This window comes from Microtus ochrogaster, unplaced genomic scaffold (assembly GCF_000317375.1).
Source record: "Microtus ochrogaster isolate Prairie Vole_2 unplaced genomic scaffold, MicOch1.0 UNK14, whole genome shotgun sequence".
Taxonomy (NCBI): Eukaryota; Metazoa; Chordata; class Mammalia; order Rodentia; family Cricetidae; genus Microtus; species Microtus ochrogaster.
The window spans coordinates 796,518-809,406 of NW_004949112.1; the positions used below are offsets into that span (position 1 = coordinate 796,518).

The window sequence follows — 12,889 nt, forward strand, 5'->3', positions numbered from 1 at the left end:
GTGCACACACAAGCTGATCATCTACAGACTGGTGTGCACACACAAGCTGATCATCTACAGACTGGTGTGCACACAAGGAGGAAGCAGGGAGCAAACAAATATGCTCAACGAGTTGTTTCACATTCAATGTAAAATAAAACAAGACAATCTTTTCTCCTTGATTATTTAAAATACGTAAAATTGCTATCAGTTACCATAGCAAGCTATGACCAGCCATACTGGAGCAAATGCTCTGAACCCGTACTATTCTTGCCACCACAAACCTAAGAGAGACTGGTTGCTTACTGAAACTAAGACTCCCATCTAAGAATGTTTCGAACAACTGAATTTTTCCAGACCATTCTGTACAAGAGTTCACCTACCGTATTTGTCTGGCAGCTTCCAGTATACTGGGTACAAAAGAAAATACTGGCTGCTCTTCAGAGTCCTCCTGGGGTTGGTCCGGAAGCCGGGCAGTCCCATTTCTAATCCACTCCAACATGAGTTTTTCATCCAAGTCAAAGAGCTTGTCCACGACCTCCCCCACCTTCACCAACAAGTCAACTGCAGTCAAGACAGGTGTTCAACTGAGAGCCCAAGCGTCTGAAGCCACAAGGGGGAGCCAAACTCCTCAAGCTCCTCTAAGAGCCAAATCTGCCAGGGTGCCACTTCCTCCCAGGAGTCTCCAGGAACCTATTCAAACTGGCTTATCTTCCTTCCTTCAGGGCAAAGTGGCCTCTGGGGCTGAAGAGATGGCCCAGTCATTAAGAGCACCCATAGCTCACAACTGTCTGGAACTCCAGTCCTAGGGGATCTGATACTCTTTGCTGGCCTCTGTGGGCAGCAGGCACATACCAATATGCAAGAGACACACAGATTTACATGCAGGAAAACACCCATAAATTTAAAAAAATCAAAGTATAAAATTTTTAAAATGAAAAGTCTAAAGTAGCTTCCCAGGATATGCTGCAGTCTTTCTCCCTAGAGTGCACAGAAACTTACCATTTGTTGAACTTGACATGATGAAGCAGACGCTAGCATAAATGGATGGATGTTCCCGGATCCTTTCAACCCAGACACTGGCCACTTCTGCCTGGGAAAGGCAAGTAAGCAACAACCTACATGACAAATGTGAGCTCAGTATCTGTGTGGGCAACAACAGGGGCCACCACAGTAACGAGTGCACTCTGCTTTCCCAGGGCTTCTGATGAGTGGTCTCGAGAAAGGCTTACCTGCTGGTTTCTAGCAGAGTGGGTGGGTCTGAGTCGCACAAACACTGCAGAAGCACCTGCCTGCAGAGACACCGTGAGCCGTGAGTATCATTGCAAATAACCAGTTTTCATTTCATTTTAGACATCTTCTATTGTAAGACAAAGCATAAATGCATTTCATAAATTCTAGAGCAGTGGTTCTCAGCCTTCCTAAGGCTGCAACCCTTTCCTACAGTTCCTCATGTGGGGACCCCCCAGCCGTAAAATTGTTTCATTGCCACTTTGTAACTGCAATTTTACTAATGCTATGAATTGTAATGTAAATATCTGGCTTATGACCCCTCACAGAAGGGGTCATGACCTAAAGGTTGAGAAGAACTCCTGTTTCTAAGGTACAGAGCGGAATTGACCACCTGCAGCTGCCTTTGCCCACCGTGTTCCTCTCCACCTCGAAAAGGTGGCCCTGACTTCCTCAGAGATCACTTCCTTGCTCTGCTCTATAATTCTGTTAATAGATTTCTGATTTTGCATTTAATTTTATATAAAAGCAGCTATGGTTTTTCCTTAAAATATCCTTTAGTTATCTGTGCATCTTTTTATCTGCTTTATGTGACACATATCACTGTTCATGTGCTCTTCAATTGGTCATGGAACACCTTGTGTGTGAATGTAAGAGAAACAATTCAAGAGGCCCAGGCCCTTGAAGACAGGGATAAACCCTTATGACCCTCCAATAAGAACAATCACTTTAACGTATGCTGGACACAGATTTCTTTAGATCATTAACAGCCATGAACCGTCTCCAGGGAAATGAATATGCCCATCAAATGTATCATGTTCTCAGATCTACCATGGTAACTGACCACCTGAGAATCCACTATGAAAAAGCCCTCTGTCCAAAGTTTTCTGGCTTTAGAAAAGAACTAGCCTCTAATTAAAAGTCTGACAGCCTTTTAATCCTAGAGGCGACTCTTTATCTTCTGGTCCCTAGGCAAGTCCCACTCCCCTATTTAAGTCTCAGTTCTCAGAGCAAAACTGTCCAGCAATTGAGTTTCCCAGACTAGTTCTGAGTCCTTGGATTCTCCATGCTTAAATAGTTCTGGACTCTGATCAGCGGCCCCTAGCTCCAATTTGGGCTCTACATATTCTTTGCCTCACCCCCTTACTCGCTGGGGTAACTCATGCTTTACCGTGGATGCAAAGGCTCAGTCCTAGGTCAAGTCCATAGCTAGTGCAGAAGTCTCAGCCACACCAGCACCCAAGGTGTCCTGAGACAATGAAACAGCACACCCCACACTTCCACCTCTCCTAGGTTCAAGGGTTCCCTTGGAATAGAAACTTAGCATGGCTACTAGGTAGTAGGACTTACCCATGATCTTCGCAGCTGCTGATGGACACACATATCTCCCGGAAACAAGCCATATTCCCTAAAATTCCCACACAGATTTCCTGTCAAACCAAGTAACACAGGTCACAATGGCTGTGAGGTAAAAGCCATGAAGAATAACAACTTGAACAAAAACTTCTACTGAACCAAGTTTGAGGGGAGGAAAGAGGGAGGCAGGATATGGACGTTTACAGCTGGCATCCAGATTTTCATACTCGGCTTGTACAGCTCACACAGGTGAGAAGGGATAGAAGACACAAAGCAAAAGTCATAGATGAAGAAACGCTATGCGGGGAAGGATCCTTAGCACAGACGACTAATGGAGAGAACGCAGGAACCATGAGGAAGCACAAGAGAAATGGAGCAGAGGAAAAGGATTTGACTGTCATGTCAAAGGGTTTAGACTTAATATGGGATGGTGTCTGCAGCCACGGAGATTCTCAAAGAGGGAACATTTGTCCACACATCATTTACAAGATGGGACTGTATTGTCCTCACTTCTGAACTGAAGTGAGGAGACTGAAGCCCAGGGAAGTCCAGCAAGCTGCCTGAGATCTTCAACTGAAGGCAGCAGCAACCCAGAGCTGTCATGTTCCAGGGTGCTCGCCCAAGAAGACATGGCTGCTATTATCCATGAGGGGTAATGGCAGACATGGAAAGGACTGAGACACTAAAGGGGATGGCAAACAGTCTGTTAGAACGTGAAGAGGGGTGTAAGGCAGTTTATAGGTCTGAAGTTGCCATGGTTTCCCAGTCAGAAGTATTAGTTATATCAACAGGAAAAAATAAGATGGAAGGGCATAGTGCATTTACACAGAACAGGGATCCCAAACTTGCTGGGATTCAGCACTCGGAGTTTGTCGACGGTTTCCAAGCCCCATCAACTCCACTGAATCAGAATCTCCAGGCTACATTTAGCCTCAGTAGCGAGTGTTTACCAAGTCCACCAGGAGTGTTTATGACCGGGTGATAAGTACTGAATTACAACAGAGGATGGATATAGGATTAGAAAATACACAGCTGAAAACTCATCAGGAAAGTTGGAAGTGACACCAGATACCAACAGGGGAGTCGGGGCTTGTGCCATTGCAGGACTGGAGCTGTGGCTTAAGCGAGTCAGAAAGGGAGCTGAGCTGTCTGTGGTGGCACTGAGCTGTCTGTGGTGGCACTGAGCTGGCTGTGGTGGCACTAAGGGGCTGTGGTGGCACTGAGCTGGCTGTGGTGGCACTGAGCTGCTGTGGTGGCACTAAGGGGCTGTGGTGGCACTAAGGGGCTGTGGTGGCACTGAGCTGCTGTGGTAGCACATTCCTGTAACCCCAGCGCTTTGAAGGTTGAGACAGAAACCACAAGCTCAAATCCTCATGCTGGGACTCACTAAGAAAATGGCTGTGAAGAGAACAGGGTGTTCACTCTGGACAGAGTCCAGACTCAGGCACAGGAGGAAATAGGAAGGAACAAAAGCTGAGGAAAGTTAGAGAGGAACTACAGAGAGCTTTAGTTAAAAGCAGATGGTTCAAACACTGGCAGAAGAGCAAGCGATTCGGGACAGAAAACACGTTCTCTTAGAAGACAGCGAGGGGAGGCGTGAACGTTCGCTGAAGACCAACTCCTGTGTCGCTGCGTAGGAAAACCCCTGGAAAGTCCTCCAGGACAAAGTTTTTGAAAAGAGTATGGCCCTGATCTAAAGTATTGACATCACCTGGGAACACAGCAGACGCCTAGGTCCTGCCCTTGCCTACTGGACCAGACGCTCTTGGGGAGGGCTCGTCACCAGTGATCTGGGCCATGCTGACATTTAGACTGGTGATTCCTCATAAGACCAAGGTTGAGAACCACTGCTGTAGCAGGCTGTGACCGGGACACATTTACAGCCGTGTGGCTAATTCCTGAACTTATCATGACTAATATAAAAAAATAGTAAAATCAAGGAGGGAACGCCACAAAATCACCAACACTTTATGTAAATATAAGAACCCAATATGGGCGGAGCATTCCCCTAAATAAAAATCTTAATTCAAGGGGCTGGAGAGATGGCTCAGCAGTCAAGAGCACTGACTGCTCTTCCTGGCACTCACATCGTGGCTCTCAACCATCTATGAGATCCAGTGCCCTATTCTGGTGTGTGACAGACATGCGGACAAAGCATCCCTAGACAGAAATACATAAACATATTTGTAAACCTTAATTCAACATTTCAATTTGTAATACACTCTATGGAATTTTCTACTTTATCTCAAAGAAAAAGAAGCAACGACAGGGTTATGCTAGAGCTGGGCATAAGCTCAAACTCCAGCTCCATCTTTACAAGCTGTGTGACTTTGGACATATTATCTTAGTCTGAGACTCAGTTCTTTTATCTATTACGTGTGTCTCAAAGGAGGAGGAAGGCAAACAGTAGAGAGTGGATATTCACAAACTGCAATCCTTCAGCACATATTAACAGTCCTGTATCATGTGCACTGCACAGAGACCTAAATGGCAGTAACACTCAGGACACTGCACTGCTCCTGTGGTCCCACCTGCTGCTCTTGGGAGCTTGCTCTCGGCAATGACAAGGCAGAAAAGTGCCGCACTGAGTAAGAGAAAGAGAAGGGAAGGCCAGCAAGGGTGACACGACGCAGCCAGCCCTCGCCCAGGAGCATATGGGGAGATTTTGGAGCGGAGAGTTCTCACAGCCAGCCTGTGGGCACAGTGAACTGAGAGGTAAACAGCAGGTCCAGGCACTGCTTCTTGCCCTGCCACAGCACAGCAGCCTAGCATGGCTATGTCTATCTGGTTTCCACAGCTGCTAAATCAAATTATTGATTCCTCAAATCTAATCCAAACCTAAAAGTCTACGTATCTAATTATTTCAAGGAGTGCGTTACCCAAGAACGTCCAATAGCATTTGTGCACGAGCAGAACTGTATATACTCACTCTTAATCGGGGACACCTGGATTTGGCCAGCACTCCCATGAATATATCAGGAGCCTTAAATTCTTGTAGAAACAAAGCCACATCCTATAAACAAAAATGATTAGCAATTTAGATGCTGCATACTGCTCAAGCTCTATAGCTCAGATATCCCTAAAAGTTTAATTTCATGTTTACTTCCTTTCATCCATAACAGAAAAATAAAAGATCAAAAAGACAAAAGTCAAGTAGTGGTGGCGCATGCCTATAATCCCAGCATTTGGGAGACAGAGGCAGGTGATATCTGTAAATTTGAGGCCTGCCTGGTCTACAGAGTGAGTTCCAGGACAGCCAGAGCTATACAGAGAAACCCTGTCTTGAAGAAGCAAAACAAAACAAAACCCAACCAAACAAAAAGACAAAAGTAACATAAGAGTCTTTGTAGTACCTGGTACTGAGACAGCAGAACGATCCCATAAACCAATATAACCGTGACGGTGACACACCAGAGGATAGCCCTCCTTTTATTCTGCATGATCCTGGAATTCTCATAACTTACCCAAACACGTTTGCTGACTGCCAGACACTAAGTTAGAAGCTGGGGGTGAGAAAGGGGTATGGGGAAAGAGTCAACTCCTAAATCCTACCCTGTAAGAACTTAAAACTGAGATAAATGCTACTGGGTTACATTCGATATCAGGACTTGGGCTTCAATGAGCACTAAAAGAATTCTGATCACAATGTAAGTACAACAGTCTGGAACTTTCTCCCCAGAGATTTTCTTCCACCCACATCACCTAAGGGGGCACATCACACAGGTGTACCTAGAGTGGACATGTGGCTGCAAAGAGGTCTCTCACATAGGAATGTAAGGTACAAAAGCTAAATCTGTTAGCTGTGGGATATGCCTATTAAAAAACACACATCTAAAACTAAACAAACTAAATAAATAAAGTTTTAGTCAATGATGACTAAATGTATGTGTGTATGTACGTAAGTCAATGGTCCTATGAAATTATATTACCTAGTGATGTCATAGCTATCTTAGCTCACATTTATGTTAAATACACCATGAGGCTCATAGGATGAAACTGTACTTGTGTTCAAGGCACAATTTTAACATTAATAACTCCTGGATCTTCATACCCTGAAACTCAAACTGGAGGGGCTACAGTCACTCAATAATGCCTTGCCAGAAGGAATGAGCCTTTTTTTCTTTTATTTAAAAAAACAAACAAAAAAAAACCATCTTTTTTTAATTTTACATACCAATCCCAGTTCCCAGCCCCTCCCCTCCTCCTGTTTTCTTCACTTTTCTCCCCTCCCCAGAGAGGGTAAGGCTTGTTGCTTTGAGGAAGGATCAAAGCCCTCCCTACTATATCTAGGTTGAATCAGGTATGCCTCCAAAGAGAATGGGTTCCAAAAAGTCAGTACAAGCAGTAGGGATAAATCCTGGTGCCATTGCCAGTGGCCCCACAGTCTGCCCCAGCCATACAACTGTCACCCACATTCTGAGGGCCTAGTTTGGTCCCATGCTGGGTTCTTCCCTGTCTGGCTGGATATAGTGAGCTCCCATTAGCTCAGGTAGACTGTTTGAGTGGGTGTCCCTATCATGGCCTTGACCTCTTTGTTCATATTTTCATTCTGCTCACTCTTCAACTGGACTTTGGGAGCTCAGCCCAGTGCTCTGCTGTGGCTCTCTGCCTGTTTCCATCAGTTGCTGGATGAAGGTTCTGTGGTGACATTTGAGATAGTCATCAATCTGACTACAGGGCAAGGTTAGTTCAGGCACCCTCTCCATTAATGCTTAGGGTCTTAGCTTGTCATCCTTGTGGATTCCTGGGATTTTTTTCTAGTGCCAACTATGTTCATAGCAGTATTATCTGTAATAGCCAGAACCTGGAAACAACCTAGATGCCCCTCACCTGAAGAATGGATAAAGAAAATGTGGCACATTTACACATTAGAGTACTACTCCGGGGTAAAAAACAATGACAGCTTGAAATTTGCATGCAAATGGATGGAACTAGACAAAAAACAAAACAAAACAAACAAACAAACAAACAAAAAACCATCCTGAGTGAGGTAACTCAAACTCAGAAAGATGAGCATGGAATGTACTCACTCCTAAGCTATACTAGCTGTAAAGCAAAGGATAACGAGCCTATAGTCCATGACCCCAGAGAAGATAAGCAACAAGGAGAGCCCTAAGAGAAACATATATAGATCCCTCTGGGAAGGGGACGTAGACAAGATCTCTTGAGAAAATTGGGAGCATGGGATTGGGGGGAAAGGGAGGGCAGAAGGGGAGGAGGAGAGGAAAAGGGGAGTGGGGAGAAGAACTTGAGGGGATGGGATAGTCAAGACGGGGCAAGGACAGAGACAGAGAGCACTGAAAGAATATCTTGATTGAGGGTTAGCAAGAAATCTGGGAGGAATCTTTTCAAAAGCCTCCTCACTCTAGAATTTCACTTTTATCCTCATACCTCATCCATGGACATATCCCAGACTCTGCAGATTTCGTTCTCCGTTTCCTCAGTGAGCTCCATCTGTTGCTCATCATCATCCGAGCCGGACTTGGCACTTTCAGGTGTGACAATCTTCAGACACAGAGAAAAAAAATCATCAGTTAAAATACTCAAGAGTTCTTCAAGTAATATATCACGCAGATGTCTCCAAGAGAGTATCCCTAAAGTACTTCCTCTGGAGAAACAGTTCCTAAAAACTGCCTTGCAGTGCCTTGGATGACCTACAGTATTCTTGGAGGAAACACTGTCTGAAGGCACTGCAAGAGAAAGAACAGGAATGACAACAATATGAACTTTTGCTTTCAAATGATTTAAGATTCCTATAGGAAAGTCATGGAAACAGACAGTCACAATAGAAAAGGCTGACTTTGCTGAGCTGGTGAAAAGAGCTGTGGTAGAAAGATGAAGGACTTTGACCTATCCCTGGGAGGAAAGTGAAATCTCATGGGAAGGGTAGGACTCGAGCACTCAGAGGTGAGTACGAGAGTTTACAAAGCATAGAACATGTCTGGAGATGGCCACCAGTCTACTGGTCACGGAACATAATGTAGCTATCCTTAAGTATAGGTTAAGAAGTATCGTTAAGTGAGTTGTGGTAAGCAGCCTTGGATCCCCCAGTTAAGAAGTAGAAAGTGTTCATTTATAGCAACAAAAACACCCTTTTAAAATAATAAAAAGGAAGACTGTTTTGGTCACTGTGTAGAAATTGTCTCTGAAAACAAAGCAAAACCAAACCCAGGAATTGGAGGCATGGAAGGCAGTACACAGAAAAATCTGCTAGCCTCCTATAAATCAAACACCATTTCAAACACTCTACTATCATCATCATTTCAATCTACACAAAAACCGTGTGTACAATAACACTGGTTATCCTATTTTATACAAACGGAAAGAAATCGAGGTTCTGGGTTAACGAATCACACTTCCAGCATGGGATGGAGATCAGGGCTGTCTGACTCCAAGCTATGCGCTCCACTATGACAAGAGCTCACGAAACAGGAACTGATTTCAGAAGTGACAATGGAGTTGCAGAGCAAAATCCGACTAAAGTAAGTGTGTGGTGGTGTTCCGGGAAGAGTTAGGAAACTGGCACCCGGACCCTCCAGCATCCCATCCACTCCCTTGGTTCGGAGGACGCCTGCGCCAGTCTCCCCACCTGGATGAGTCCGCTGAGTACTCCGAAGAGCCAGTGCTTGCTGTAGACCGTGCTCCCAATGCAGTCTCCCCCGGCCAGGTCCTCCTCGTCCTCCTGATTGCAGCTAGGCGGAGGAGGGGACGGGTTACGGTCCATGCTGGCGCCCACGAGAGGCGCCGGAAACCCCGGAGGAGGCGAGAGGATGTGCCAGAGAGCCCGACTGACCCGGCGCTGTTCCCCACAGCGCCCCCTGCTGTCAGGCTCCGGAATGGTCCAGGAACCTGTGGAATAGGTGGGAACTCCCACAAAGTGTCCACCTAGGGACCAGCAGCATGAAACACACAGGTCAGTATTCTTTGTCTGGAACGAAGAGGGGTCAGGGAAGAGAGAGAGAGAGAGAGACAGAAAAGATTCTCAGCCAGGGAGGAGGAGGAGGACGGAGATGGCTTGGATGTGGGACTTTAATACAAGCTGAATCTGAATAAAGACCTGAACATATAAAACAAAACTTTTAAAGGTTTTAGATGTAGAAGAAACTGTAAAGAAACTTTTATGACCTGAAAGAAGGGAGGGTGTTCTTAAAACGCACAACTCCTAATGTGAGAAACAGCCATATTTCTCAGACTGCAGCGATGGCTCAGTGGTTAAGAATACTCACTGGTCTTACAGAGGATCTGGTTCTAGTTCCCAGCACACACATGGCAGCTCACAACCCTCTGTAACTCCAGTGCCACGGGATCCAACACCTTCTTCTGCCCTCTTTGGGCACCAGACATACACAGACACACATACCGGTAAAATACATAAAAACTAATTGTTACACTTCTCACTATTGTTCTCCATAAGACAGATGAGATGTAAAAGCCTCAGCTGGACATGGTAGCTCACACCTGTGACTTTCGCACCTTGTGCTAAGGAAATTTAAGGCAGTCTATGACTCACAAGACCCTATCTAATGATGATCTATATTTTTTCAAATTGCAAAAAAAATAATCTATAAAAATGTAGGCTCTGTATCAAAAATAATAAATCTTATAAATAACAAATAAACCAATTGGAAAGAGACAACTCATTGAGAAAACAGACAGAACATAGAAAGAGCAGTTCACAGAACAGGAGACAAAGCTGAAGGGACTGCTATCAGGATCTCCAAGTCTGACTTATTTAACACGCCTGAAGGTCTGGGGATGGAGTCAGTGGAGGAACACATGTCTGCCAACAATGCCCGAGACCCAAGGTTCAGTCACCATTTACAAAGATAAGAAAATCCCATGGAAATGGAAATTTATTAGTATAAGGTACGGCTTTGCATCCACACGGTTGAAATCTGACCACTCCGGGTGTAACGAGGACAGTGGAGAAGGGAGAACTTCCACACTGAGGAGAGACGACCTGAGCACGATTACTCTGCAGGACAGGATGACCAAAGCTACTTGATTTCAAGACTGGCGACCTGCTTGGAAGGCGTGAAGTGCGTCCTGCTTGCACATTGTTAAAGATGCAGACAAGACTAGGACAAAATGAGATATACCAGAGGCCATTATACAGACCAAATCTTAGCATCGTTTCATGAAACTTTCATTTCCGTGGCACACAGAATGCCGGTGTTTCATAGAGCTTCTGTCTTGCTACATACACACACCACACATACATCACACACACATTATATCACACACACACACATACTCCACACACACCACACATACATCACACACATACATACACCACACACACACACAGATACACTGTACACACATCACACCACGTGCAAACACTGCACACACACACACACACACACACACACACACACACCAGATAGGAGAAGGGATCTATTTAACAACTGCCATGCTGAGGTATATCAACCATTAGTAGTCTATACATCACATCATCTTAAATTTCAGCATCCACTGTGGGTTTTTACTTTTGTTTGCTTCTTTCTTTGAATAGGGTCAAGTTATACAGTCTAGGACAGCCTGGTGCTCGCCATCCTCGTGCCACCACCTCCAGCAGCCAGAATTATAGGCCAGTGCCACCATGCCAGAAAATTCCAGTTAGGTTTTGTTTTTGATTTTTAAATCCTTTTCTCTGTGGGTCATACTACTACACTGATGTTTGCATACATGCTTTGTGAATTTTCTTTTCTCTTAGAATCTCAGGGGCACGAAATGGGATTAATTGTGACTCTTGTTTATGGTATCTTCTGATTTGCCAATATCCAACCAAGATTTCTTGTCTTTCTCTCACAGAATTACATTCTATAACCAGAAAGTAGCTATTTTATCTTTTTTCTTTTCCCCAATACCCCTTTTGGTTGACCTTGGGTGAAACCGTATGTCAATTCTCGCTTCTCCAGTGACTCGTAGGAAGTCAACCATCCCACCTGAGTTTAAACCACAACCTTGAAGACCTATTTTATTCACCATGATGACTGCACTGCAGCGTCACGTGACTGGGATTTCCTGGTCACTTACACTGCATTTTCTCTCCCCCTTCCTAATTTAGCTCATTTTGGATAGGCTCTGTAGGGGGGACAGTGATTTGTTTCCATTCCTTGTTCTTCCTCATACAGATAGCCAGCTGCACTTTCTGACCCCTCCTGGAAGGAGAAGGGGCAGGCAGAAGTGAGATGGGAAAAGGGAACAAAAGCCGAACCCATGAAAATTTCAATAGATGGCTCTGTGTTCTCTGGGCCTAATAGTTATTTTAGCTGATGCTCTCCCCTACTTCCGGTGTGTATGTGTGTATGTGTGAGTGTACACATGTGATGGATTTTTCATATGCTAACAACCCCCCTCTGTCCCTGCAGCTATTTCTACGTTTTCAAGATAGGGTTTCTCTGTGGAGACCTGGCTGTCCTAGAACTCACTCTGTAGACCATTCTGGCCTTGGACACAGAGATCCACCTGTTGCTGCCTCCTGGGGGCTGGGATTAATGCATGCAGCACCACTGCCCTGCTCAGCCCCGCTTTCCTATGCAACCCAGTATGGCCTGCCAAAGGACAACACTGTCCCAGGGGCCTATGACCTCTGACACCAACCATTAATCAAGAGAATGCCCTACAACGCAAGGCAAAGTGACCCGCACTTTAATCCCAGCATTCAGGAGAATATTTGTGAGTTTGGACACCACACTTCTCCCACTTCCTTCCCTGTACCCCAGTGATGGGTTTGTTGAGCTCTGTGGTTCATTTCTTACCGTCGAAGTTTCAGCCCAACACCAATAGACAGCATGCAGCAGAGCTCACGTGGGAGGTTTCTTTGGGGAGGTGCAGAGGGGGCTTCTGAGAGAGAGAGAGAGAGAGAGAGAGAGAGAGAGAGAGAGAGAGAGAGAGAACTGGAAGGACTTGCCATTTGTCAGGGGATGTAGCACATGTGCATAGGGACAGCGCCCTACTTAGTGGCTGCAGTAGCTACCCTGTCACATCTTGGCTCCTGCTGCTGCTGCTGCCATCTCCCTCTAGGACCCTGAGAGCAGGCCGGTGTAAATGCCTGAATGCTAACAAGGGTGTATGTGTGGGAATGTAAAAGCCCAGGGTCTGTGTGGAAATGAGGGATGCTTGTGAGAGATGGTTTACCTCCAAGCATGGCTCAGTGGGGCAGGGCTTGTCCAATATGCGCAATGCCTCAGCTTCCATCCCCAGTCCTGACAAAGAAGAAAGGAGGAGGAGGAGATGGAAAGACAGACTAGATTTGGGTCAGCAAGATGGGTCTGGGGGTGGAGGTGCTTGGTGCCAAGCCTGGTGACCTGAATCAATC

General features: G+C 45.5%; 1 protein-coding gene across 1 annotated transcript in view; it reads right to left on the reverse strand.

The window, feature by feature from the left end:
- The window catches only part of Saal1 (serum amyloid A like 1), an 18,392-nt gene extending 9,101 nt beyond the window's left edge, over positions 1-9,291 (reverse strand). The window contains exons 1-7 of the mRNA XM_005366756.2: positions 9,155-9,291; positions 7,957-8,070; positions 5,495-5,578; positions 2,560-2,639; positions 1,212-1,271; positions 982-1,097; positions 363-543 (exon numbers count right to left, since the gene is read on the reverse strand). Of these exons, the coding sequence (XP_005366813.1) occupies positions 363-543; positions 982-1,097; positions 1,212-1,271; positions 2,560-2,639; positions 5,495-5,578; positions 7,957-8,070; positions 9,155-9,289 (770 nt within the window). The 5' untranslated portion in view covers positions 9,290-9,291. The remainder of the gene's footprint in view (positions 1-362; positions 544-981; positions 1,098-1,211; positions 1,272-2,559; positions 2,640-5,494; positions 5,579-7,956; positions 8,071-9,154) is intronic.
- Positions 9,292-12,889: the final 3,598 nt, after the last annotated feature.